Raw genomic sequence first — 24,264 nt, forward strand, 5'->3', positions numbered from 1 at the left:
AAGTTAAGATCATGTTCCATGAAGATTTTTTGTAAAATTCCTACTGTAAACATATCAAAATGTAATTTTTGATTAGTAATATGCATTAAGAACTTAATTTGAAGAACTTTAAAGGTGATTTTCTCAGCATTTAGATTTTTTTGCACCCTCAGATTCCAGATTTTCAAATAGATGTAACTCGGCCAAATATTGTCATATCCTAACAAACCATACATCAATAGAAAGCTTATTTATTATCAGTTTTGTAAAATTTAACCTTATGACTGGTTTTGTGGTCCAGGGTCACAAATATGAGCATGACGATCCATTAACCCCTTAACTGTTACTCCCATTTTTGAACAGAGACGTGAAAATGAAGAATTGAATCTTTAATCTCTATAATTCATGGCCAAGAACATTTAGTAATATGTGACCCTGGACCACAAAACCAGTCTTAAGTCGCTGGGGTTTATTTGTAGCAATAGCCAAAAATACATTGTATGGGTCAAAATTATTGATTTTTCTTTTATGCCAAAAATCATTAGGAAATTAAATTAAGATCATGTTCCATGAAGATTTTTTGTAAAATTCATACTATAAATATATCAAAATGTATTTTTTGATTAGTAATATGCATTGTTAAGAACTTAATTTGGAGAACTTTAAAGGTGATTTTGAAGTATTTAGATTTTTTTGCACCCTTAGATTCCAGATTTTCAAATAGATGTATCTCGGCCAAATATTGTCCTATCCTAACAAACCATACATCAATAGAAAGCTTATTTATTGAGCTTTCATGTGATGTATACATCTCAGTTTTGTAAAATTTAACCTTATGACTGGTTTTGTGGTCCAGGGTCACATATGATTTTGATGTACATTTTCCATGTTAATTCAATGTCTGATTTTAAAATGACATTCCAAAGGATGAATTTTGACATTTTAAGTTTTCATCTGATGTATAATTTCTTATTATTTCTAAAGTGTAATAGGGAAAAAGGCAACAAGAAAGTCTGTTTGTGAAAAAGGTCAGAACTCCTGTTATGAAGGAGATTTTTGAGGTGCACTCTTGTCATAAATGAATCAATAAAACTCTTGTCATAAATTATTTTCCTACATAATTTGTAACACAAAAAAATGTCAAATATCTATTTAGGAGCCTTAGACCTTTCCAAGGATATATAGTTTGTCATGATTAGATTAGGATTTATTTGTAAAATGGTGAAGTAAACTTGGGCACAGAGTGGACGGTGACAGCTGTAAAATGTTGATAGGCCAGTGTTTCTGCTAAGAATCTTTAAATCGCTTTACTCTGACATAATACCTTTGTATGTTTATTTTTTAATGTTTAATGGTGATTTTTGTTTTGTTTACATTATTTTTCATTACATTTCTTTAAATTTAAAGCAAAGTTTATTTTGTCTTATTTCATTGCTATATCACTGCTATACTGTTGTTTGATAACCTAATGTTCAGGGGTAAATCTTTAAAATAAAAAAAAGAATCGTGATCTTTATTCTGAGCAAAAAAAATTGTGATTCTCATTTTATTCACAATCGTGCAGCTCTAATAATATAGCAATATTTTACTAAAATAAAAAAGAGAATATAAGATACAGTCAAACAACACCTCATTCAGACACCAGATATCATTTTTATATATTTTTTACTAGTGGGTGCAGGACACTGTAGTTCATTTATGAAAGTGAGGATAGCAAAATAAAGTAAACTGACATTATTATACCCAAAAATTCTTCATACACTGAGTTTCCATTAAAACTGTTCAAAATTTGGGACCAAAATTTATTCAGACACTTTGACCTGCACTAAATGTTTTTTTTTTTTTAATTACTAATGTGACCTTTTTACACCACAGACTGAACAAAATTGAGCGTTGCTTGTATTATCTAAGTGTGTACTTAAATTTAACAGCTGACAGCTATTCGGCCTAATTACATACCTTTCTATTAAAGTTATCTGACATTTTCAAGATGAATTTGTTCTGACACAGTTTAACTCTGAGTTATTGTCATATTTTATAACCATTTTCTAAACTTTAGCAAATAAACTGTCATTATGACAGATTTTATACTAAATACAAATAATATAATATTTCACTGTAAATTACAAAAATAAATAAATAAATAAATAAAAGAGTTAAATATTTAATCAAGATTAAAATATAATAATAATTAATAATAATAATTTTATACAAAAAAACTCTAATACTAATACTAAAATACTAAAACTAATATTTCACAGTAAAATAGCAAATAAAGAATTTAGGAAATTTATTTAAGATTAAAAATATATAACAATATCTGACCCTGGACTACATAAGTTGTAAGTAGCACAAGTTAATTTTCTCAATATTTAGATTTTTCTTGCACTATATATATATATATATATATATATATATATATATATAAAGATATTTATTCAACATTAAAAATATAATAATAATAATAATTGTACACAACAAATTGTAATGCTGTAATATTTTACTGCATTAATAATATATTTTATTTATTAATACTTATGGCTGTCTTAATTTTTTCATTTTTGAATATTACACCATCAAGCTTGTATTTTGATGGGAAACTACAGGGAGTGCCTAAAACGATTTTGTTGCTAAGTGCTTCTCATTACAGTTTTGTGAAGATGATTGCTGCATGTGTGGTTTCCAGATCTAAATACACAAACACAAATGGAATTCATGTGGATCATTTACTGTGAGATCATAAGCTGCTCATGTGTAAATGAACACAATGCCGCACTTCACTCTGAAGAATGCAGTGCTAATTTGATTAATTCAATCACAGCTTTTGTGTTTTGAAGTCATATCACAAATTTCCTATTTGATTTTGATAAACCGTGCATAGCTTCAAATATGTCTTCTCTGACCTTAAAGGGGTCATCAGATGCAAAACTCACTTTCACATGTTGTTTGAACATTAATGTGTTTCGGCAGTTAGTGTACGCAACCACCCTACAATGATAAAAATCCACCCAAAATCCGCCTCCTTGTCATTTTGGACTTCAAACAAGAAGCAGAACAATGTCTAAAAGCTGCTATGTGACAAAGTGTACAGTAAACAAGCTAAAAAACACAAAATTACATTTTTATAGGCTGTTGACCTAAAAAAACGAGCGTTTAAGGACACAAAAGTAGAGCGCAATGTGTCGTATTACTCTGAGAACTATGTCCGCTGGAGGGAAATTTAACGGCAACAGTAAACATTCATTATTTTTAACCATGTCAAAGTGTTATTTCACCACCCTGAAAGAAGGAGATATATTGAGAAACACAATTTTATTGGTCTATTTCAGTGCTCCTTTTCCTTACCTTCCTTTTGTTGGAGAAATGATCCAACTGAATGGCCCAACGGGAAATACCCTGACATCCACAACTGTTTGTCACTCGTTTTTTTGGGTCGACAACTTATAAAAACGTACTTTTGTGTTTTTTAGCTTTTAAAGGAACATGCAACAGAATAGCTTGCTCTAAAAAGGGCTGATTTTGACAAGGTAAAACGTGTTTTTTACACTACCATTGAGAAATATTAAAGGTGCCATAGAATGCATTGATACACTATTTTAAATTGTTCTCTGATACCTACATAGAAGGTATTCTCAAGAAATGGTTTTACAGGTCAATTTACAACCCTAGGATTTGTCCCTAGAATGAAATGGTCTGTTATTGCCTTATTTGGAAGGTTCCTGAATAATAATGATGAGCTCTGCTCTGATTGGCTGTTTCACAGAGCAGCCCGCTCTCACACAGCAGTAAGGAAACACATGCATGTGCTCTGTGTAACGTTATACTACAGCGGCAGTACTTACCATATTTGACAAGTTTAGATTCTGTCAGCAGTGATCAGGATCTGTAAATCATTCGCGCAGTCATCTCTCCAGCTCTTTGTTTATGTGGTAAGTGAAATCTTATATACTGCAATGTAGGCTAGCACTAGCAAGAAGCTAACCGTGTCCCTTTAGTGTCTCGCCTTATTTTATTAGATCACCTTATTTGTTTTCTGTGCCTTTCTGAGTACAAACACCAACCCATCCCTGCACTTAACATCTCCTGCACAACCTGGAACATAACATTTATTCCTGTGATCTGCCATTTTCGCCATTGTCCTCGCTTTGTTTTTTCACAATAGCCCACCTGCAGAACGTCTGATGATTGGGCGATGCAAATGTTGGGGGCGTGACTATTAACAAAGACTATAGAATACCAAAGACATGTCACTCGTGTAGTTTTGAATGGGGAACAATGAAACGATCATCATGGCCACGAAGCTCCGCCTTCTTAGTGAAAGAGCCAATAGTTGATTAGAAAAGTCAGCGCATCACTGCAGCTGCAGTTAGAAGTCCTGGTTGCTATAGAAACAATCGGCGCTCTAAGACGTGCGCTCAGTACTGCGCATGCGCACTGGCTCATCAAGCCGGAAAAATAAGCGTTTTTTCACGCTATTGGAGCACAAGGAACCATATTTATGAGGCAGTTCTTGTTGGATTTCTTTGGAGATTTAAAATATGAAATTTAATCGTAAGCTTGGTGAACAGTTTTGGAGAATTTGATGTTTCCCCATTCAAACAGATAGGAGCTGCACTTGAATGCCCGAGAGGCGTTTCAAAGATGGCCGCCGAGTGACATGACTTGCCTTAAAGGGACTTTGCTATTAACGATCGCGGCTATTACTCAATAGTTATGTTGGAATTGACCAATTTTTCAGTGGTCTTTTGCAAACACCAGATTAATATAAGAAGGAGGAAACGATGGTGTTTGAGACTCACGGTATGTGTTATTATTTAACTATGCCAAGGTAAATACAGTTTTCCATTCTATGGCACCTTTAACCAAAGTATGAGACTTCCCATTAAGACCCTAAAGAATCATATAAACTTCTGGAAAATGTCCATCTGATGACCCCTGCTTGTTGATCACTCAATGAAAAATAACTGAAAACTTCACCTCTGACCAACAGCATCTCGTAATATTTCATTAGGAAACAGTATCGCAGCTCAAAATAAGGGCCGTTTGATACAGTTACCTTCATCCGTGAATTTTAACAGGGTGACACGTAAGGGATCGTATGTCAAACGCCGGTGGCATTAGAGGACGTGCCATCATGATATTTCAGTGTCCATCACCCCATCTCACCCCAGCGCCGCTCTCTCTATATTAAGAAACACGCTGGACGCTCAACTCGACCGCAGATCTCCAGTCGCTGTGAGATTGTGTTCCTGGCATCATCAAGGTCATGGGTTCGATTCCCAGGTGATGCTTGAACTGAGGGAAAAGTTCTCTGCCAAATTCAGTCAAATGTGCATTATGTGTCTGCTCTAGTTTTCTGTATTAGGTTCTGTATGTTCCTCAAATGCACGGCACCGATTGGCAGGCCTGTTGCCAGGGAGCGCAGCGTCTCAACGTGGACTGAATGTGTTGTGTCTGTGCACTTAGACATGCTCGGCTTTAGAATGACTGCAGTGCTTGAATATTTATAAAGCGGACGGTTCATATGAAGAGGGTCGGCGAGTGCGAGCAGATATACATATATATGTGTGTTTCTCCAGGATTGATTGGTTCTACAGGTCCTAAACGCTTTACCAAGAACAAAATGTTTTATTCTGACAGAACTCCTTTTCCTCTGAGTCTAAGGAGTTGTATGTGTGCGGTGCAGTGCGTCGTGGCCCAGTTCTGACTCTCAGACGGACGCGTGCTGATTTTATTTAGAGGTTCGGCTGAGGATCGCCGCAGGTTTATGGAGTTCATGTCTGTACGTTCCTTATCAAAGATGTGCAAAGTCTATATTTAGTGTGCGCGTGTGTGTGTGTGTGTGTGTGTGTGTGTGTGTGTGTGTGTGTGTGCGTGCTGGGCTGACTCGACACTATCCCTGCACGTACATGCGTGTGTGGCACTGCATTGCAGCGCTGTGCATTAGCTGGCAGCGTGATGTGAACGCCCATCCTCACATGCTGCAGCCGCCGCTCACGTGTGATAGCAGTGCTTCTTGGCTCACGTGGACGTGTGACGGCTGTCTGTCATTTATCACAGCTGTGATATCACATAGCTTCTGATGTAGAGCTTACATGGGATACATGAAAAGCAGGTATTAGATCTTCATTTCTAGTGTAGTTTACTTGCACACAGATGAGACAAGCTGTGTGGAAATTAGTGGTAGAACAATATTTGGCCATTTTGAATAATTTTTTAGTATTTTCAATGCATATATTGTTTAAAGGGGTCCTTTTACAAAGTCTTTATTTAGTTTTTTGGGATGCACTAGAACAGTGGTTCTCAATCCTGGTCCTGGGGGACCCCTGCTCTGCACATTTTGCATGTCTCCCTTATTTAACACACCTGATTGAGATCTTCAGCTCATTAGGAGAGAGATCCATGAACTGAACTAACAAGCTGAAGATCTCAATCAGGTGTGTTAAATAAGAGAGACATGCAAAATGTGCAGAGCAGGGGTCCTCCAGGACTACGATTGAGAACCACTGCACTAGAACATTCTCTTGATGGCTCGGTGGTTTGAAAAATGCATTATTTTTCAGATAATTGACATTATTACAATATCTTTCTCCCCAGCCTGGCACAAATGGCTTGATTAGTTCAAGGTTTGATGAAGGTCCGCCTTCCGAAAAACGAAATGTGTTGTGATTGGTTAGCAGTCCTACTGCGTTGCGATTGGCGAACAGCTTAAACAGCGTTTGAGTCCTGCCACGCCCCTTTCCAAAGCAGCAAGTTCTGTGTACAACTATTAGCGCAAGTTAGATTAAAGTGATTCTTACATTTTAAATATGGATATTTTTCTTACAAAAACACATCGGATCTCTAAAGGAGGCTTTTACTGACCCCTCCGGAGCCACGTGAGGCACTTTTTAATATGGATGGACTTGTTTTGGACTGAGTGCCAGGATTATTTTTAGTATAACTACTCTAGAAACATTTCTGATTATTATTAATGTTGAAAATAGTTGTTCTGCTGAATGTTTTTGTGGAAACCATGATACACTACTACTCAGCCTAAAGAAATGTATTCAGTGAAGATGCATTAAATTGACAAAAAGTGACGGCAAAGACATTTATGTTACAAAAGTTTTATTTTCCAAAACTTTCTGTTCATCAAAGAACCCTGAAAAATAAAATGTATCACAGCTTCCACAAAAATATGAACCAGCAAAAACTGTTTTAAACACTGATTTTAATAAGAATTGATCACCAATGATAATTGATAATAACTAAGCAGAAAATCAGCATGTTAGAATGATTTCTGAAGAATCATGTGACACTAAAGACTAGTGTAACGATGCTGAAAGTTTTGATTTGATCACGGGAATAAATTACATTTGACTATGTATTCACATAGAAAACTGTTGTTTTAAATTTTTATTTTTACTGTATTTTTGATTGAGGCTTAAAAAATTGTAATTATTTCAACTTTTTACTCAAATTGTAATGCGAATAATCCAATTTAAAAGATCCTATAAACACGCGATATGATATACCACGTGATATTGACCCAGTCAACAGCTAATAGAAAACACCAGCAGTCCTTGTTCCTCTGCTCACTTTTGAATAAACAGCATCTGCTAAATGGCATTTCAGATTTCTTTGGTTTGCTTTTGTAGTGTAGCTCACATCTGTGGAAATCAATGCAAATGTTTGAAGCAAGACTGACTTGTGTTTTCTGTGTCGTCCTCTGGCAAAAAGCGCCTGCAGTTTTTCTGTTTCGATTTGCATTCTCTGGCATGAAATGTCGTCTTTGACTGCATCTGGTCACGTAGGATCAATCCAACACTGAACAGACGTTTAGTGAGTGATCTCACGAAAGCACGCGAGGTTCATATTGCACTGTAGAATCCACAGAAGGAAAATCAGAAAAACTATCTTTTGCATAAAGGTAGTATTTACAATTGCAATGAAAACAATGCTTTAAAAAAAATGAAACTGGGTGAGAAAGTGGATGTCACCTCAAACTCATTCAGACTGCAGACATACAGCTTGTCAGTGTTGGATGTCCTTGCGTTTTTTTCTGTTTGTCTTGAGTTCATGTGCATGTCAGACTGGATTGATAACTTCACCTGCGGCTCAGACGGAGAAATTTTTCTCCTTTCACTAAAGCAGACGGCAGTTTTCAGTGTCTGTGCCAAAGACAAATACCTGCAGAACAAAACCACTGTGCTTCAAAACTACCTTCGGCTTTAACAGTGAAAATATCTTCTGATAAATGGATTTGAGAGACAAAATTGCACACAATATTAAGACTGAATGTGTTTCAGAATCTGTCAATCAGTATCAGATATTTTTATGGTTAAACAAGACAAAGAAACTGGATTTGTTTTGCATTATGAAGGCTGAATGCTAATGTGAGTAGACAGTGTTGTTTTAGTATCATTAAAATAAGATTGTACTTCTTTAATATTTTAAATTGGTTTTTATTGGTAATTCTGTCTATATGTGACCTTGGACCACAAAACCAGTCTTAAGTATCACAGTGTATATTTGTGGCAATAGCCAACAAAACATTGTATGGGTCAAACTTATCGATTTTTCTTTTATGCCAAAAATCATAAGAATATTAAGTAAAGAATATGTTCCATTAAGATATTTTGTCAATTTCCTACCATAAATATATCAAAACTTCATTTTTGATTAGTAATATGCATTGCTAAGAACTTTATTTGGACAACTTTAAAGGCATTTTTCTCAGTATTTAGATTTTTTGGCACCCATTAGATTGCAGGTTTTCAAATAGTTGTATTTTGGCCAATTATTATTATCTTAAAAAAACCATACAGCAATGGAAAGCTTATTTATTCAGCCTTCAGATGATGTATAAATCTCAGTTTTAAGTAATGTACCCTTATGAGTGGTTTTGTGGTCCAGGGTCACATATACAGTACACTACCAGTCAAAAGTTTTAGAGTAATGATGCAAAAATATTCAGCTTTGAAATCAAAGGAATAAATTACATTTTAAAATATATTCAAATAGAAAATTGTTCTTTTAAATAGTAAAAATATTTCAAAATTGTACTGTTTTCGTTGTACGTTGGATCAAATAAATGCAGGCTTGGTGAGCAGAAGAGACTTAAAAATATATATATATATATTAAAAATCTTACTGTTCAGAAACTTTTGACTGGTAGTGTAGTTTTGGTCACACTTTAGTTTGGGGACCAATTTTTACTATTTACTAACTATTAACTATGACTTTTGCCTCAAACTCTTAATTAACTGGTTATTAATAGTTAGTAATGTAGGATTAAGGGATCTAGAATATGGTCATGCAAAATAAGGCATTAATATGTGCTTTATAAGTACTAATAAACAGACAAAATGCTAGTAATATGCATGCTAATAAGTAACTAGTTAATACTGAAAATTGGTCTTATTTAAATACTTTGAATTTGTTTTTTATTTGTTTATTTTCTGTTTTTATTTTAATTGAAGTATTGGTAATTTTGTTGTGTCTGTATGCACTACCAGTCAAAAGTTGCGGAGTAATGATGCTAAAAATTCAGCTTTAATAAATTACATTTAAAATAAATCAAAATAGAAAACAGTAATTTAAAATAGTAAAAATATTTCAAAATTTTACTGTTTTTGCTGTACTTTGGATGAAATAAATGCAGGCTTTTAATTTTTTTTTTTTGTATTTTCTGTTTTTAATTTAATTTTAGTTGAAGTATTGGTAATTTTGTTGTGTCTGTATACACTACAAGTCAAAAGTTTGGATCAAATAAATGCAGGCTTGGTGACCAGAAAAGACTTCTATTAAAAATAAAAAAAAAAACATGAAAAATCTTACTGTTCAAAAACTTTTGACTGGTAGTGTAGTTTTGGTCACACTGTAGTTTGGGGACCAATTCTTACTATCAAAACTAACTATTAACTATGAATTTTGTCATAAACTCTTAATTAGCTGGTTATTAATAATTAGTAAGGGATACATAATATGGTCATGCAAAATAAGGCATTAATATGTGCTTTATAAGTACTAACAAACAGTCAGTATGCTAGTAATATGCATGAGTAGTTAATATTGATAATTGCTTCCTAAACTCAAGTGTTTCTGAGAAATGCTGCTTTGGAAACTAGCTTTTTTCATTTCAGGTAAAAAAAAAAATAATTTGAAGTAGTTTTAGTGAACTATTATAACACCGATAGACAGAACACAGTTTATCAGTAGGATGCAGATGTGAGTTATTACATCAATTAGTTGATTTATATTCTTCGTGATGCTCTTATAATGACAATGCAAGCTCATAAATCACCCAACAAACAGCATGAAAATCATCCGATGGACTTTTCAGGACAGCGTGATTTGCCTACAGTGAAATCAGTGGTGTGTGTGTGTGTGTGTGTGTGTGTGTGTGTGTGTGTGTGTGTGTGTGTGTGTGTGTGTGTAATAGTGTTGTGCTGCAGTTGCTTTTCTTTGCTGCTTCTGTCCTCAAATGACTTTGCTGTGTCTCTCACCCCTCCCTCACCCGTCTCTCTCTCTTTGTAACTGTAGCTGGTCTCTGTGTGTGACGTTATAGACGCAGCATTGATTGCTTTCCTCACACATTCACTGACGCAGATGCACTTGTTGAGTGCAACTGCGTCATTAAAGCTTTGTGTCCCGATGGCTCTGGAACTCACAGAGCGACTGATGGACAGAGACACAGACACACAGTCAGACAGATGCTGCGTTTCACTTGTTGTTCCTGGAAATGAGCGCCGGTGTTTCCCAAGAGTGGAACTTCTGTGTGTGTCACGCCAACTCATCAGTGGTGCTTTGAGTGAATGCGTGTGTGTCTGTGTGCACAGGTTTTAATGGGTTTTGAGGACACACAAATGTGTATAATGACATGGGTATTACAACGTATACGTGGTTTATGAGGTTTACACTTCCTGTGTCCTAATTTATTATTTATTTTTTTAGAAATATGCCAGCAGTTTAGTGTGAGAGGTAGGTTTAGGAGTAGAATTAGGGAATAGAAAAGGAGAGATAGAAAGGGAAAGGGGACAGAAAAACCCTGTAAACCACATATGAAAGTGTGTGTGTGTGTGTGTGTGTGTGTGTGTGTGTGTGTGTGTGTGTGTGTGTGTGTGTGTGTGTGTGTGTGTGTGTGTGTGTGTGTGTGTGTGTGTGTGTGTGTGTGTGTGTGTGTACCTGGTATTCATCACGTTGTGGGGACCAAATGTCCCCACAAGGATAGGAATACCAGTAGATTTTGACCTTGTGGGGACATTTCTCAGGTCCCCATGAGGAAACAGGCTTATAAATCATGCACAATGAGTTTTTTTGAGGAAGTAAAAGTGTGCACAATCTCCTGTGAGGGCTAGGTTTAGGTGTAGGGTAGGTGTAGGGCAATAGAAAGTACGGTTTGTACAGTATAAAAACCATTACGCCTATGGAATGTCCCCATAAAACATGTAAACCCAACGTGTGTGTGTGTGTGTGTGTGTGTGTGTGTGTGTGTGTGTGTGTGTCTGATCAACGGTCTGAGCTTAAATGTGTTTATCAGCTATTGTTGAGTTTGATTCTGAGCTTCTTTACTGCTGTTTCACAGATTAGGGTTTCAATTGGCTGATGCCGATATCTCAGTCAAGGCAAGGCTAATATATCACCCACACTGTAAAAAAACAAATAAACACAATTTGTTGCGTAAACTTAAAATAATTTGTTACCCTGCTGCCTTAAAATTTCAAGTTGAATCAATTCAAATATCTAAGTTGTTCAAAGTTGGGCATCAAAAAGCTATCATAAAAATATGATTTCTTTTTTTTTTTTTTTTTCACTTTCACTGATGTCGATTTTTTAAGCAGCGTCTGTTCTATCCATAGATACCAAACATTCATTAATTTTCAGAATTGTAACCCTTTAAGTGCTGGTTTGTTTACATAATGCCACAGGTGTTTTTATGAAAAAATGAAAAATAGTAGTTAATTTCCATACACTAAATGCTAAGCAGAATTTTTTTTCTTTGCTTATTAGATTCTTGGATGTGTCAGTGAAGAGCAACAACATTCATTGTTGAGGCAATTTTTATGTAGTTTTAGATTTTTAAAAATATATATTTTTTAAATGTATATGCTAAATTTGAAAAAATGCCACAATCTAGTAAAAAATGGTAAAAATGTCAAATCTGAAGCCTTGCCGATAGAATGAATGCCTATTAGCAAATATTGCATAATTTTATAGTCAAATGGCCCTGGGTTAAAAAATTGCAGTTTTAATGGGTGTCAATGTGGACATTTTTGTCTTTAATGCCCTGGGTGTGAGTATTTTTTTGTACGGAGGGTAAAATTAATTTTTTTGAAGGGAATTTGGGTGAAATATTAAAATTTCAATAAAATAAACATCTGAGCCAAAATGTCGCACAAGGGTTAAGTTGACTGAACTTAAAATTATAAGGCAGCCAGGTAGCAAATTATTTTAAGTTGTTTCAACAAATAGTTTTTTACAGTGCAGTATCTGGCATTTTGTAATTGTAGGTGTCAGTTGTTAAGTTTATCTGCTTGGCCAAATCGAAACTAGGACTTTTATTTGGCTTTGTTGGGGATGGTAGTCTGCAAGAGCACTCATTTTCTGTCTAGTTCAGTGTCTTTAAAACTTCTAATAATAAAAAAGAAAATCCTTTAGTGTATTTAACATATACTTATTTTAATATCTATATACAGTTGAGGTCAAAAGTTTACACCCCCCTTTCAGAATCTGCAAAGTGTTAATTATTTTACCAAAATAAGAGGGATCATATAAAATGCATGTTACTTTTTTTTATTTAGCACTGACCAGTGTTGGGGGTAACGCATTACAAGTAACGCAAGTTACGTAATAATATTATTTTTTCCAAGTAACTAGTGAAGTAACGCATTACTTTTTAATTGACAAGAAAATATCTGAGTTACTTTTTCAAATAAGTAAAGCCAGTTACTTTTTCCCCCCATTTATTTATTCAAAGCTCTCCTGTCCCCATGTTAAGAGAAATTGTGAGTAAGATGTTACTTTAGTTCTAGAATAAATGTGAACATGCATTAATTCATCTCACTCAAAAAAAACAGATACAGTATTCCTCAAAATGAATAAAAACAGTGAAATTCAACTCAGAATATGACACAAACCTGCAATAATTAAATATGTTAATACAAATATCCTTTATGAATTTTTTAATTTTACTAACCAATGTCTTTGCTGCCGAACTTTGATGATCCAATTCTTCCATTCTAATAAGCAAAAATGACTTAAGATAGTCTAACATTTGTTTTCCTTTTTTTACTGCTAAAGAGTTGACATTTTTTCTTCTACGGTACTGTACAGACATACATTTACTTTTCTTTAAGCCTGAGGCTTTTGGTGTGAAAAGGCTTTTACATTTGCAAAAAATAGAACTTTTTATATTAAAAACAAACAAGCAAGCCCTGCACAGATTTAAAAAGTAATGCAAAAGTAATGTAACGCATTACTTTCCATAAAAAGTAACTAAGTGACGTAATTAGTGATTTTTTTTTAATTAAATATTGTAATGCATTACTTTTAAAAGTAACTTTCCCCAACACTGTTAATGAGTGCATGTCATTTTCTTTTGTATGCATGTGACATTTTCTCTCAATGTGGCCGTTTCTCACTTCTACTTCGTCTTGTCTCTGTCCAGATGACCCTCTCGCTGGCTCTGTCAACGGTGTGAACGTGGACCGTCATGTCCCAGATGCTCCACATGGAGATCCCTAACTTCGGCAGTATGGTGCTTGGCTCCCTGAATGAGCAGCGGCTGCAAGGCCAGTACTGTGACGTCTCCATCCTGGTGAAGGGCCAGGCGTTCAAGGCCCACCGCGCCGTGCTGGCCGCCAGCAGCCTCTACTTCCGTGACCTGTTCAGCGGCAGCAGCAAAGCGCAGTTCGAGCTGCCGTCCTCTGTTACACCGGCCTGTTTCCAGCAGATCCTCAGCTTCTGCTACACGGGGAAGCTGACCATGGCCGCCAGCGAGCAGCTGGTCGTGATGTACACGGCCGGGTACCTGCAGATCCAGCACATCGTAGAGCGCGGCATGGACCTCATGTTCAAAGCCAACTCGCCGCACTGCGACTCGGCTACGGCCGCTATGGACGAGCCTAATTCAGGCCCGCAGAGTCCCAGCAACCACCCGCTGGTTCCCGCCAGCTGGTCCTCGCAGGCCCGCAGGATCAAGCTGGAGGAGCCGCTGGCCAAACGGATCGCTGGTGGTGACGGGATGCGTTCGGGAAGGGGCGCGCCACTGTTCTCGGCAGGCACGTTTCCACCTGGGGCGTCTGCGTATTTGGGAGAGCGTTCTAGTCCGGGAGCGTCCAGCCTCCCGACCACCGACAGCCCCACGTCATACCAGAACGAAGATGAGGAGTTTGAGGAGGAGCCATTCGATGCAGATGAGACCTACAGCCAGCTTTGTGGCCGCTCTGCCAATCCTTACGGAGGTACAGCAGCCTCTGCACGAGAGAAAATAATAGTTGAATTCATAAAAAATAACCTTGTTCAAAAGTTTACATACACTTGATTCTTAATACTATGATTGACCGCTGTTTTTTTTTTTGTTTAGTGATACTTGTTTATTTATTTTTTTTATTTATTTTTTTTATGACATTTTCTAATAAATATTTTTTTATTTATTTTTTTATTTATTGACAATAAACATAACAAAAGACAATATAATTTATAAACAACAAACAAACAAACAAACCAAATGACAAACAAATGGACATACATGCAATGTGTTGAATAACAATACTCCCCCATCTTCCAACACATGTAAGAAAGAGTTATTATAAATAAGTAATAATAATAACAATAGTAGTAATGGTAATAATACATTATATAAATCCAGCATGTATCCATTGCTAGTTTTTTCCATTTGAATATATGTAAAGTTCAAAGTATAATTAGATTTTTTTTTTTTCCTTTCTCCTCCCTCCCCTTTTTTCCTCCTCTCTCTCCTCTTTTAGGAGGAGAGAGAGGAGGAAGAGTGATAGAGGAGAGTGATACTTGTTTATGAGTCCCTTACAACTGAGGACAACTGAGCAACTCGTGTGCAAATATTACAGAAGGTTTAAACACTCACGGATGATTTAGTAGGGCTGTGTATTGGCAAGGGCCTCACGATACGATACATATCACGATGCATGGGTCACGATACAATATATCATATGCGATACAATAAATATTGTGATATATTGCAATAGTTTGTATTAGTATGCATGTCACATTGACAACTTGATAAAGTCGGCGGACGAATTAAATTTCCAATTCCAATTTATTTTCCATCCATTCAATACATTAAAACTGCACAGTGTGATTGAACAGAGTAGCCAACGTTACTTTTAGCGTTTTGTTCATAGCGAGTTAGCGACATCTACTGGAGCGGAAGAAGGAGGTCGTTTGGCACAACTTGGATCGATACTTGAGGTTGGACTATCGATACACTATCGTAAAAGAAATTATTGCAATAGTTTTGCACAGCCCTATGATTTAGTAGGAAAAATCATGCATTAAGACCTGGTGGGTGGTCTTTTTGAATTTGAAGGGTAAATTTAACTTATTTTCTCTTCTGGAGAACATGCATATAGCTTCTGTAGATTCTTAAGGGCAGTACTTAATGGAAAATAAAAGATATTTAGGTAAAATAAGAAAAACGTTCACATCCTCATTCCGTTCAAAAGTTTTCACCCCCGACTCTGATTGCGTTGTTTTTCTTTCTGAAGCATCAGTGAGCATTTGAACCTTCTGTAATAGTTGCATTTGAGTCCTTCAGTTGTCCTCAGTGTCCAAAAGATAAATCTCAAAATCATACAGTCATTTTGGAAAGTGTTCGAATACACAAAAATGCTGAAAAACCAAAGAATTTGTGGGGCCTGAAGGACTTTTCTGAAGAACAGCAGGCAGTTTAACTGTTCAGAACAAATAATGGACTCATGAACAACTATAAACAAAAAAACACAGCTGTGGATCATATATATATATATATATATATATATATATATATATATATATATATATGTATATGTATATATGTTTTTTTTTTACTTTTCAAATTTTTGCCGTCAGTTTGCTTTTTCATCAAGGATACATTTAATCGATCAAAAATGATAGGAAAGACATTTATAATGTCATAAAAGATCTCAATTTCAAATAAATGCTGTTCTTTTGAACGCTGTATTCGTCAGATAATCCTGAAAATTAAAATGCACTATGGTTTCCAAAAACATATGAAGCAGAAACAACTGTTTTCAACACTGAAAGTAATCAGAAATGTTTCTTGAACAGCAAATCAGCATATTAGAATGATTTCCGAAGGATCGTGTGACACTGAAGACTGGAGTAATGATGCTGAAAATTCATGTTTGATCACGAGAATAAATACAATTTTAGCTTATAGCATATTAAGCACATAGAAAACAGCTCTTTTAAACTGTAATAATATTTCATAATTTTTACTGTATTATTTTATTAAATAAATGCATGTATAAATGTATTAAAATTAGGGCTGTGAAACGATTAATCGCGATTAATCGCATCCACAATAAAAGTTTGTTAACATACTAAATGTGTGTTTACTGTGTATATTTATTATGTATATATAAATACACACACATACATGTATAGCCTTTAAAAATACTTATATGTGTGGATAGTTATATTTGTATTTAATTTAGATTATATATAGAATTATAAATATTTTATATATAAATCTAAAACAGTTTTCTTTAATATACATGTTTGTGTGTGTATTTATACATACATTATATATACACACAGTACACACACATACAGTATGTAATCATAAACTTTTATTTTGGATGCGATTAATCGCGATTAATCGTTTCACAGCCCTAATTAAAATGTAATAAATAACCTTTTACACGCAACACAACACTGTACTTTTAGCAATGGAATAATGGTATATTATATCATTGCAAATCATTCAATATTACACAAGAAGCCGTCATCGTCGCTGTTGAAGACATTACAGGCTCATTAGTTTGTGTCAGTGTGTAAATATGTCTAGACCATTTTAAGTAGAGGAGAGTCTGTTAAGTTGAGCCAGAGCCAAAAGTAAAACCAATATGCATAATTATATTTCAGGATGTCTCCTACAATGGTTTGTAACGGCTGTTTCATCCCTCGGCATACAATTCATTACGACAACTGTCAGAATTGTTAGTGAGCTGTCAAAAATACTGTTGGGAGACATAATATAGCCAGCAAAGAAGCGTGCGTGAACAGACGTGTGAACATTGGGCGGTTTATGATGTCTGTTTAACTGTGATATCAGAGACATGTGCTAAAGATAACCTGATGTATTATTACAGTGTGTAGATACAGGCTTTCTCCAAAATACACTCGCTCAAAAGCATAAACATTTCTTTAGTTGAAGGGTCATTTTCAGGACATAGTGCTAACAAGTCAGATATCCTAATTAAAATGTATTAATAACCCATTTTACTTTCAAAATGTTACTTCAAAGACAGTTTTCTCATACTTTGTATGGAACCTTGTTTTCACTACAGGATGAAAACATAAAATTTCACAATTAAAAAATAATAAAAATAATAAAATCTGACAATTCTGACTTTTTTCTGTCAGAATTCTGAGTTTTAAAAAGTCACAATTTTTTTTCCCATGTTGTAAAAAACAAAACAAGAAAATAATTTTACTTGTCTAGAAAATCCTGCTTGATTTAAGAATTTTTAGATATTTTGGCTGGAAATAAGACAACAAAATCTAAGTAAGACATTTTTTTTCCGTGAATAAATTGTTAATTTCCTTGCAATTCTAAATTTGTATATTTTAATTCAGTTTTTTTTTTTTACAACACGGGAAAAAAAATTATTGTGACTTTTTAAAATCACACAGTTCTTACTTTTTTCCCTCAGAATTAAGATATAAGATATTAATTTTAGAATTCTGAGGGAAAAAGTCAGAATTGTCAGATTTTATTATTTTTATTATTTTTTAATTGTGAAATTTTATGTTTTTATCCTGCAGCAGGTATTTCTCAATTTTGACATTTTGACATTTATTTTATTCATTTGTATTTTATTTATTTATTTAATTGCAGTTAAGGCATTTTTTTGGCATCTTTCATCTCACAATTCTAAATTGTGATTTGTGAAAAAAATTCCATTAAAATGTAGCTACTTAGCTTTGAAGCCAATATAAATGTAAAAAAGTGATCAAGATCAGATTGATTAAGGCACTCTCTCAAATATAAAATAAGAAATACAACGATATAAATTCAAGATGTTGTTTCTAGTAAATACAGGCTCTTTTGAGACAAAAAGAAAAATGAACATGTTTTAATATCAGTAAAAGCGTAATTTAAATATAATTCTTTGCATGAACCATGCACATTTACTGCGTCTGTCTACTGATAATCCAATGGAAAAACACCAACTTTCTGTTTTAACCTTTGTTATGCTAATATAGTTTGAGTTTGCTGTTTATAAATCATGGAGACGCACATGAGTGTTTCATGAGAAAGAGCCTGAGGTTAATGAGTCAGAGTTTGAAGAAAGTGCAGCTGAAAGGTCAAATGCACAGTGAAATGCTGCTGGATTTGAACATTCCTCCATGTTGAGTAACACTCTGATCTATTGTCTTCTTTGTGTTATCGGTTCCTGTCTTGATTTGTCCCGTATGTTTGGTAACTATTCAGATCTCTCCTGACTGTAGAAATGGTCGTGCAGGAGCTTGTGTCTTTCCGCGGTGACACTAACTGCAGCTCTTGTCCGGCGCTCGGGTGTCACAGATTGTGAAATGCATTCAGTCTGTAATCAGTCACCGCTCCAGAGGGTCACATTGTGGGTTATTTGAGAGCTCACACATCTTTTGTGTGTGTGTGTGTGTGTGTGTGTGTGTGTGTGTGTGTGATTGGCGAGTGTCAGTTTAAGGACTGAAGGACAAATGGGAAGCAGAACTTTTCTATTAGTTTTGCCAGTGCAGAGCTTTATTGAGTTGAGGCAATTTGATGCGTCAGAAGTGAAGAGCAGGCACTTCCCCTGAATAGACTCACTAAAAATGTCTGCCAAGTTCAACAAAATGTTACGTGTAAATATGCAAATTGTTGGCATTATCTAATCAAATACAGGCGAATTTGCATTCATTTACAGAATTTGAATCTTAACTTTGGATAAAGTCAGGTTTAAAATTGCTTGATTTTGTTGACATACTGTATTAAAGCTTTTCCAGAAGGGATTTTGTTTCACCTTTTATCGCTCAGAACATACTGTCAACAGAGAGAAGACAAATACATTTTTACCATGTTTTTAAGGGAAAATTGTTTTAAATCAGTCTGGATGATATATGAACAAACCCCTCAGTAAAAGCCTTCAGAATATAGATATGAATAAAAGTGTTTTGTTTTTTGTTTTGTTTTGGAGTATGAAAGTGCTGCTGAAGTGGAGATACAAACTTATTTTGAGAAAATTGCCTGAATTCTACAGATACAAATAGATGAAGTACAATAATTAAACCAAGTTCAAAAGTTTATATCCCCCTTTCAGAATCTGCAAAGTATGAATTATTTTAGCAAAATAAGAGGGATCATACAAAATGCATGTTATTGTTTATTTAATACTGACCTGAATAAGATATTTCACATAAAAGATGTTTACATATAGTCCACAAGAGAAAATAATAGTTGAATTTATACAAATGACCCCATTCAAAAGTTTACATACACTTGATTCTTAATACTGTGTTGTTACCTGAATGATCCACAGCTGTGTTTTTCTGTTTAGTTATAGTTTTTTCATGAGTTCTTGTTTGTCCTGAGCAGTTTGTCAGAAAAATCCTTCAGGTCCCACAAATTCTTTGGTTTTCTAGCATTTTTGTGTATTTGAACCCTAAAGGAAAAACCATGTATTAATTTAAAGATCAGGGTACATTTAACTTATTTTGTCTTCTGGGAAACATGTAAGAAAAAAATATGATATTTAGGCAAAATAAGAAAAATGTACACATCCATTCTGTTCAAAAGTTTTCACCCCCCCGGTTAATGCATGTTTTTTTCCTGCTGGAGCATCAGTGAGCGTTTGAACCTTCTGTTATAGTTGCGTATGAGTCCCTCAGTTGTCCTCAGTGTGAAAAGATGGATCTCAAAATCATACAGTCATTGTTGAAAAGAGTTCAAATACACAAAAATGCTGGAAAACCAAAGAATTTGTGGGACCTGAAGGATTTTTCTGAAGAACAGCAGGCTGCTCAGGAAAAACAAGGGACTCACTAAACAAAAAAAACACAGCTGTGGATCATTCAGGTAACAACACAGTATTAAGAATCAATGGGATGTAAACTTTTGAACGGGTCTTTTTTTTTTTAATTCAACTATAAGGACTATATGTAAACATCTTTTATGTGGAATATCTTATTCAGGTCAGTACTAAATAAACAATAGCATGCATTTTGTATGATCCCTCTTATTTTGTTAAAATAATTACATTTTGCAGATTCTGAAAGGGGGGTGTAAACTTTTGATCGTAACTGTATGTGAACAAACCGCTCAGTAAACTCTTCAGAATATAGATGGGACTAACACTCTAAGTTTTGGTAAGTGTAAGTACTGCTGAAGTGGAGAAACAAACTTTGATATTAAATTGATATGGATTGGGAATGAAATCTCCAGATGCAAGTAGATAAAAAATGTGCAATGAAAAAATCACTTAAAAGTGTATTTTGGATGTGTTCTTTCTACTAGTCTGAAACAACACTTTATAAAAAGCCAAATAGTTGAAAATCTCAAAATCAAAATTGACTGAAGCATGACAATTAGTTTTTCTCTGTAGCATCTCCCCTTAGAAATGAAATTGGTTAAATGATATTGATGAGTTAAAGTAAATAGATTATATTGAGTGTATATATAATTCTGAAATGATTTTTTCTAAGCATCTGTTTAGATGATTCAGTATTGGTTTCACAGCATGATTTGAGGCCGTATCAGAGGTTCTGAATGTTCTGTTTCTTCCAGTGGCAGAGAAGCCGGAGATGGCGGTCATGCCGGTGTCGCTAGAGAACCGCTCGTGTGTGCTGATCCGCAGGGATCTGGTGGCTCTGCCCGCTAGTCTCATCAGTCAGATCGGCTACCGATGCCATCCCAAACTCTACACGGAGGGAGACCCCGGAGAGAAACTGGAACTGGTGGCAGGTTAGTGAAAGCACTCAACCCTGTCAAGTTTAGCAGAGATAAATAAGAAAAGCATTACAGGAATATTCAGATTAGGAATCATAAGCACAACTGAGATTCATTTGTAGCATCATCTAATGTTGAAGAATATTGTTAATCATTTTGTTCCTTAGCATGTTTCTAGTAAAGTCCTACTAGTCCTAAAGTCTTATTTTCTAGCAGTCCTACACATACAGTTGTGCTCATAAGTTTACATACCCCTTGGAGAATGTTTAACAAAATACGAGGGCTCACAAACATATAAAAAATAACAGATGTTTTTATACAGTTGAGGTCAAAAGTTTACACACACCTTGGAGAATTTGCAAAATGTTAATTATCTTACCAAAATAAGAGATATCATACAAAATGCATGTTATTTTTTATTTACATGAAAGACTTTTACATATATATATATATATATAAACTTTATTACAGGCTCTAGGCCCAATAGCAGAACATACAACATATAATAATAATAAAAAAAAAACAGTTACATAAACATATATAAAAAAAAAAACACCCTTTTCCACAAGAGTCTTAAAAGACACTCATACCAATGCTTCCATAGATGTGATTGATATCGGACCGAGCTACACCTGGGACTTGTGAGCCTTACTATAATAAAGTTTTGTGACTCATCAAGTCGACACATAAACTTAAACATTAGGTTCCTCAAGAGGACCTGTAAACAGCTTAGCCTCAAGTCACAAAAAAGCTTACTTGCACTGCTGCTCCTGGGCTTCTTCAGCAGTATCCTCAGACAATCATTATAAGCTACCTGCAGTTTGCGCATGGTCTCCTTTTTGTAGTTGACCCATAATGGGGCTGCATACATAGGGGTGCAGTAAGCACGAAACAAGTGCACTTTCACATCATCAGAGCAGTAATGAAATTTCCTAACTAACATGTTCGCTTGGATATACAACATTCGTCTTTGCCTATACATGTCAGCATCATCTTCCATCTTGTCAGTAATGATATGCCCAAGATATTTTGTACAGTTAGATACACAGATACAATGTCCTGACAGGTAAAACATAGGGAAGTGCAGCTTCTGATCTTCCTTAGTCCTACAAACCAACACAACGCTCTTTTTTGCATTGTACTGTACATCAAACTCAACCCCATACTTGGAGCATATATCCAACAACTGCTGGAACCCAACAGTGCTGGGGGACATAATAACTAAATGTCTGCGTACATCAGGTGGTTTAATAGAACATATAGTCCACAAGAAAAATAATAGCTGAATTTATAAAAATGACCCCGTAAAAGTACATACATTACGCTTGATTCTTAATACTGTGTTGTTCGATGACTGATCAACAACTGTTTTGTTTTTTGTTTTTTTAGTGATAGTTGTTCATGAGTCCCTTGTTTGTCCTGAACAGTTAAACTGCCTGCTGTTCTTCAGAAAAATCCTTCAGGTCCCACAAATTCTTTGGTTTTTCAGCATTTCTGTGTATTTGAACCCTTTCCAACAATGACTGTATGATTTTGAGATCCATCTTTTCACACTGAGGACAACTGAGGGATGCAACTATTACAGAAGGTTCAAAAGCTCACTTATGCTTCACAAGGAAGCACAATGCTTTAAGAGCATTTAAATGCATTTAAAGATCAGTGTAAATTGAACTTATTTTGTCTTCTGGGAAACTTGTAAGTATCTTCTAAATACTTACACTAAATGAAAAATAAGAAAGGTGAACACATCCTCATTGCGGCTCTTAATGCATCGTTATTCCTTCTGGAGAATCAGTGAGCATTTGAACCTTCTGTGAATTTCACAAATACAAAAAACAAACAAGTAAAGCATGTGAATTAAACAAGAAATTTTGAAGTAGAAGGACTGAAATAGTATTTTCTTGTAAAACATACTCAGATAATCTATTTTATTCACAATTTAGGGAAAAAAAATTCCTTTCTTTTTTTTTAACAGAATTTTTGTAACACAGCTGTGGATCATTCAGGTAACAACACAGTATTAAGTGTATGTGAACTTTTGAACAGGGTCGTATTTATAAATTCGGCTATTATTTTCTCTTGTGGACTTTTCCTTCTTTCATGTAAAATATCTTAATCAGGTCAGTACTAAATTAAAAAAATACATTTTGTATAACATTTTGTATGATCCCTCTTATTTTGGTAAAATAATTAAACCTTTGCAGATTCTGCTAGGTGTATATAAACTTCTCAGTTTCACAATGATTTATGTAACATTTCATTTCTAAAAACATGGCGAAAATGCATTTGTTTTTGGCTGTTGACAGTATTTACTGATTAAAAAGTGAAAATACAAATTCTCTTCTGGAAAAACCTCATGTCAGTAAAATCAAACAAGAATTTGGCTTTATCCAGTCTTCAGATTTCTATTCGGGCAATGTATGCAAATTAGGGATGGGAAGATTCCCCGATTCACTCGGTGCATCGGTTTAAAACGTTAACGATGCGATGCATCGGTTTAAAAAGTGCGCATCGGATACAAATTGGCATTTGTATCGCGATGCATCGTTTCTAACATATCTGCATCGGTAAATCCCGATTTATTTCTTTATAATTATTAGTAGACATACAATATTTTTATTATTTAGAAAGTGGAAAATATTGTTAGATTGTTTTCTCCCCTCTGAACTGTTTCGCAAGCACGTCTCCCTTCACTGCTGCGTGAATGACGTAGACTATCACAACACTACAGAGACCGGGGCGTGTCCAGAAAGTCACATAGAGCAGGGATTCTCAACCGGTGGCCCGCGAGATGGCTTAAAATTAACTTAAATTTTATCCTAAAATGGTCAAAGCACGGCCTCTTTCGTGTTCTGTGATTGATTGCTTTGGACTCGGCGCAGCAAGCCTCATTGCATACAGACTGAACGGCGGCTCAAAACTTTCAACCGCGGCACGCAAACATCATCAGAAACCTGCAAGGGACTGATTTTTTTGTCCCGCTCCTGCAGAAATGTATGTTATTTTGTCCCACTCCCACCAGCAAAAGCCCACATAAAAGTAACCTATACCCCCGCGGAAAAACGGGTCTCTACTTCATCTCTTGACTGCATGAAACAAACCCTCGCACTAATGTAAAAGTAAAGACGATC

The 24,264-nt window shown here is 35.1% G+C and overlaps 1 protein-coding gene across 1 annotated transcript in view; it reads left to right on the forward strand.

Annotated features, from left to right (window-relative positions):
- nacc2 (NACC family member 2) overlaps positions 1-24,264 on the forward strand; it is a 51,473-nt gene that overhangs the window by 22,536 nt on the left and 4,673 nt on the right. Inside the window, exons 2-3 of the mRNA XM_073840679.1 lie at positions 13,631-14,426; positions 20,972-21,148. Of these exons, the coding sequence (XP_073696780.1) occupies positions 13,676-14,426; positions 20,972-21,148 (928 nt within the window). The 5' untranslated portion in view covers positions 13,631-13,675. The remainder of the gene's footprint in view (positions 1-13,630; positions 14,427-20,971; positions 21,149-24,264) is intronic.

The sequence above is a fragment of the Garra rufa genome, chromosome 5, assembly GCF_049309525.1.
Source record: "Garra rufa chromosome 5, GarRuf1.0, whole genome shotgun sequence".
Taxonomy (NCBI): domain Eukaryota; kingdom Metazoa; phylum Chordata; class Actinopteri; order Cypriniformes; family Cyprinidae; genus Garra; species Garra rufa.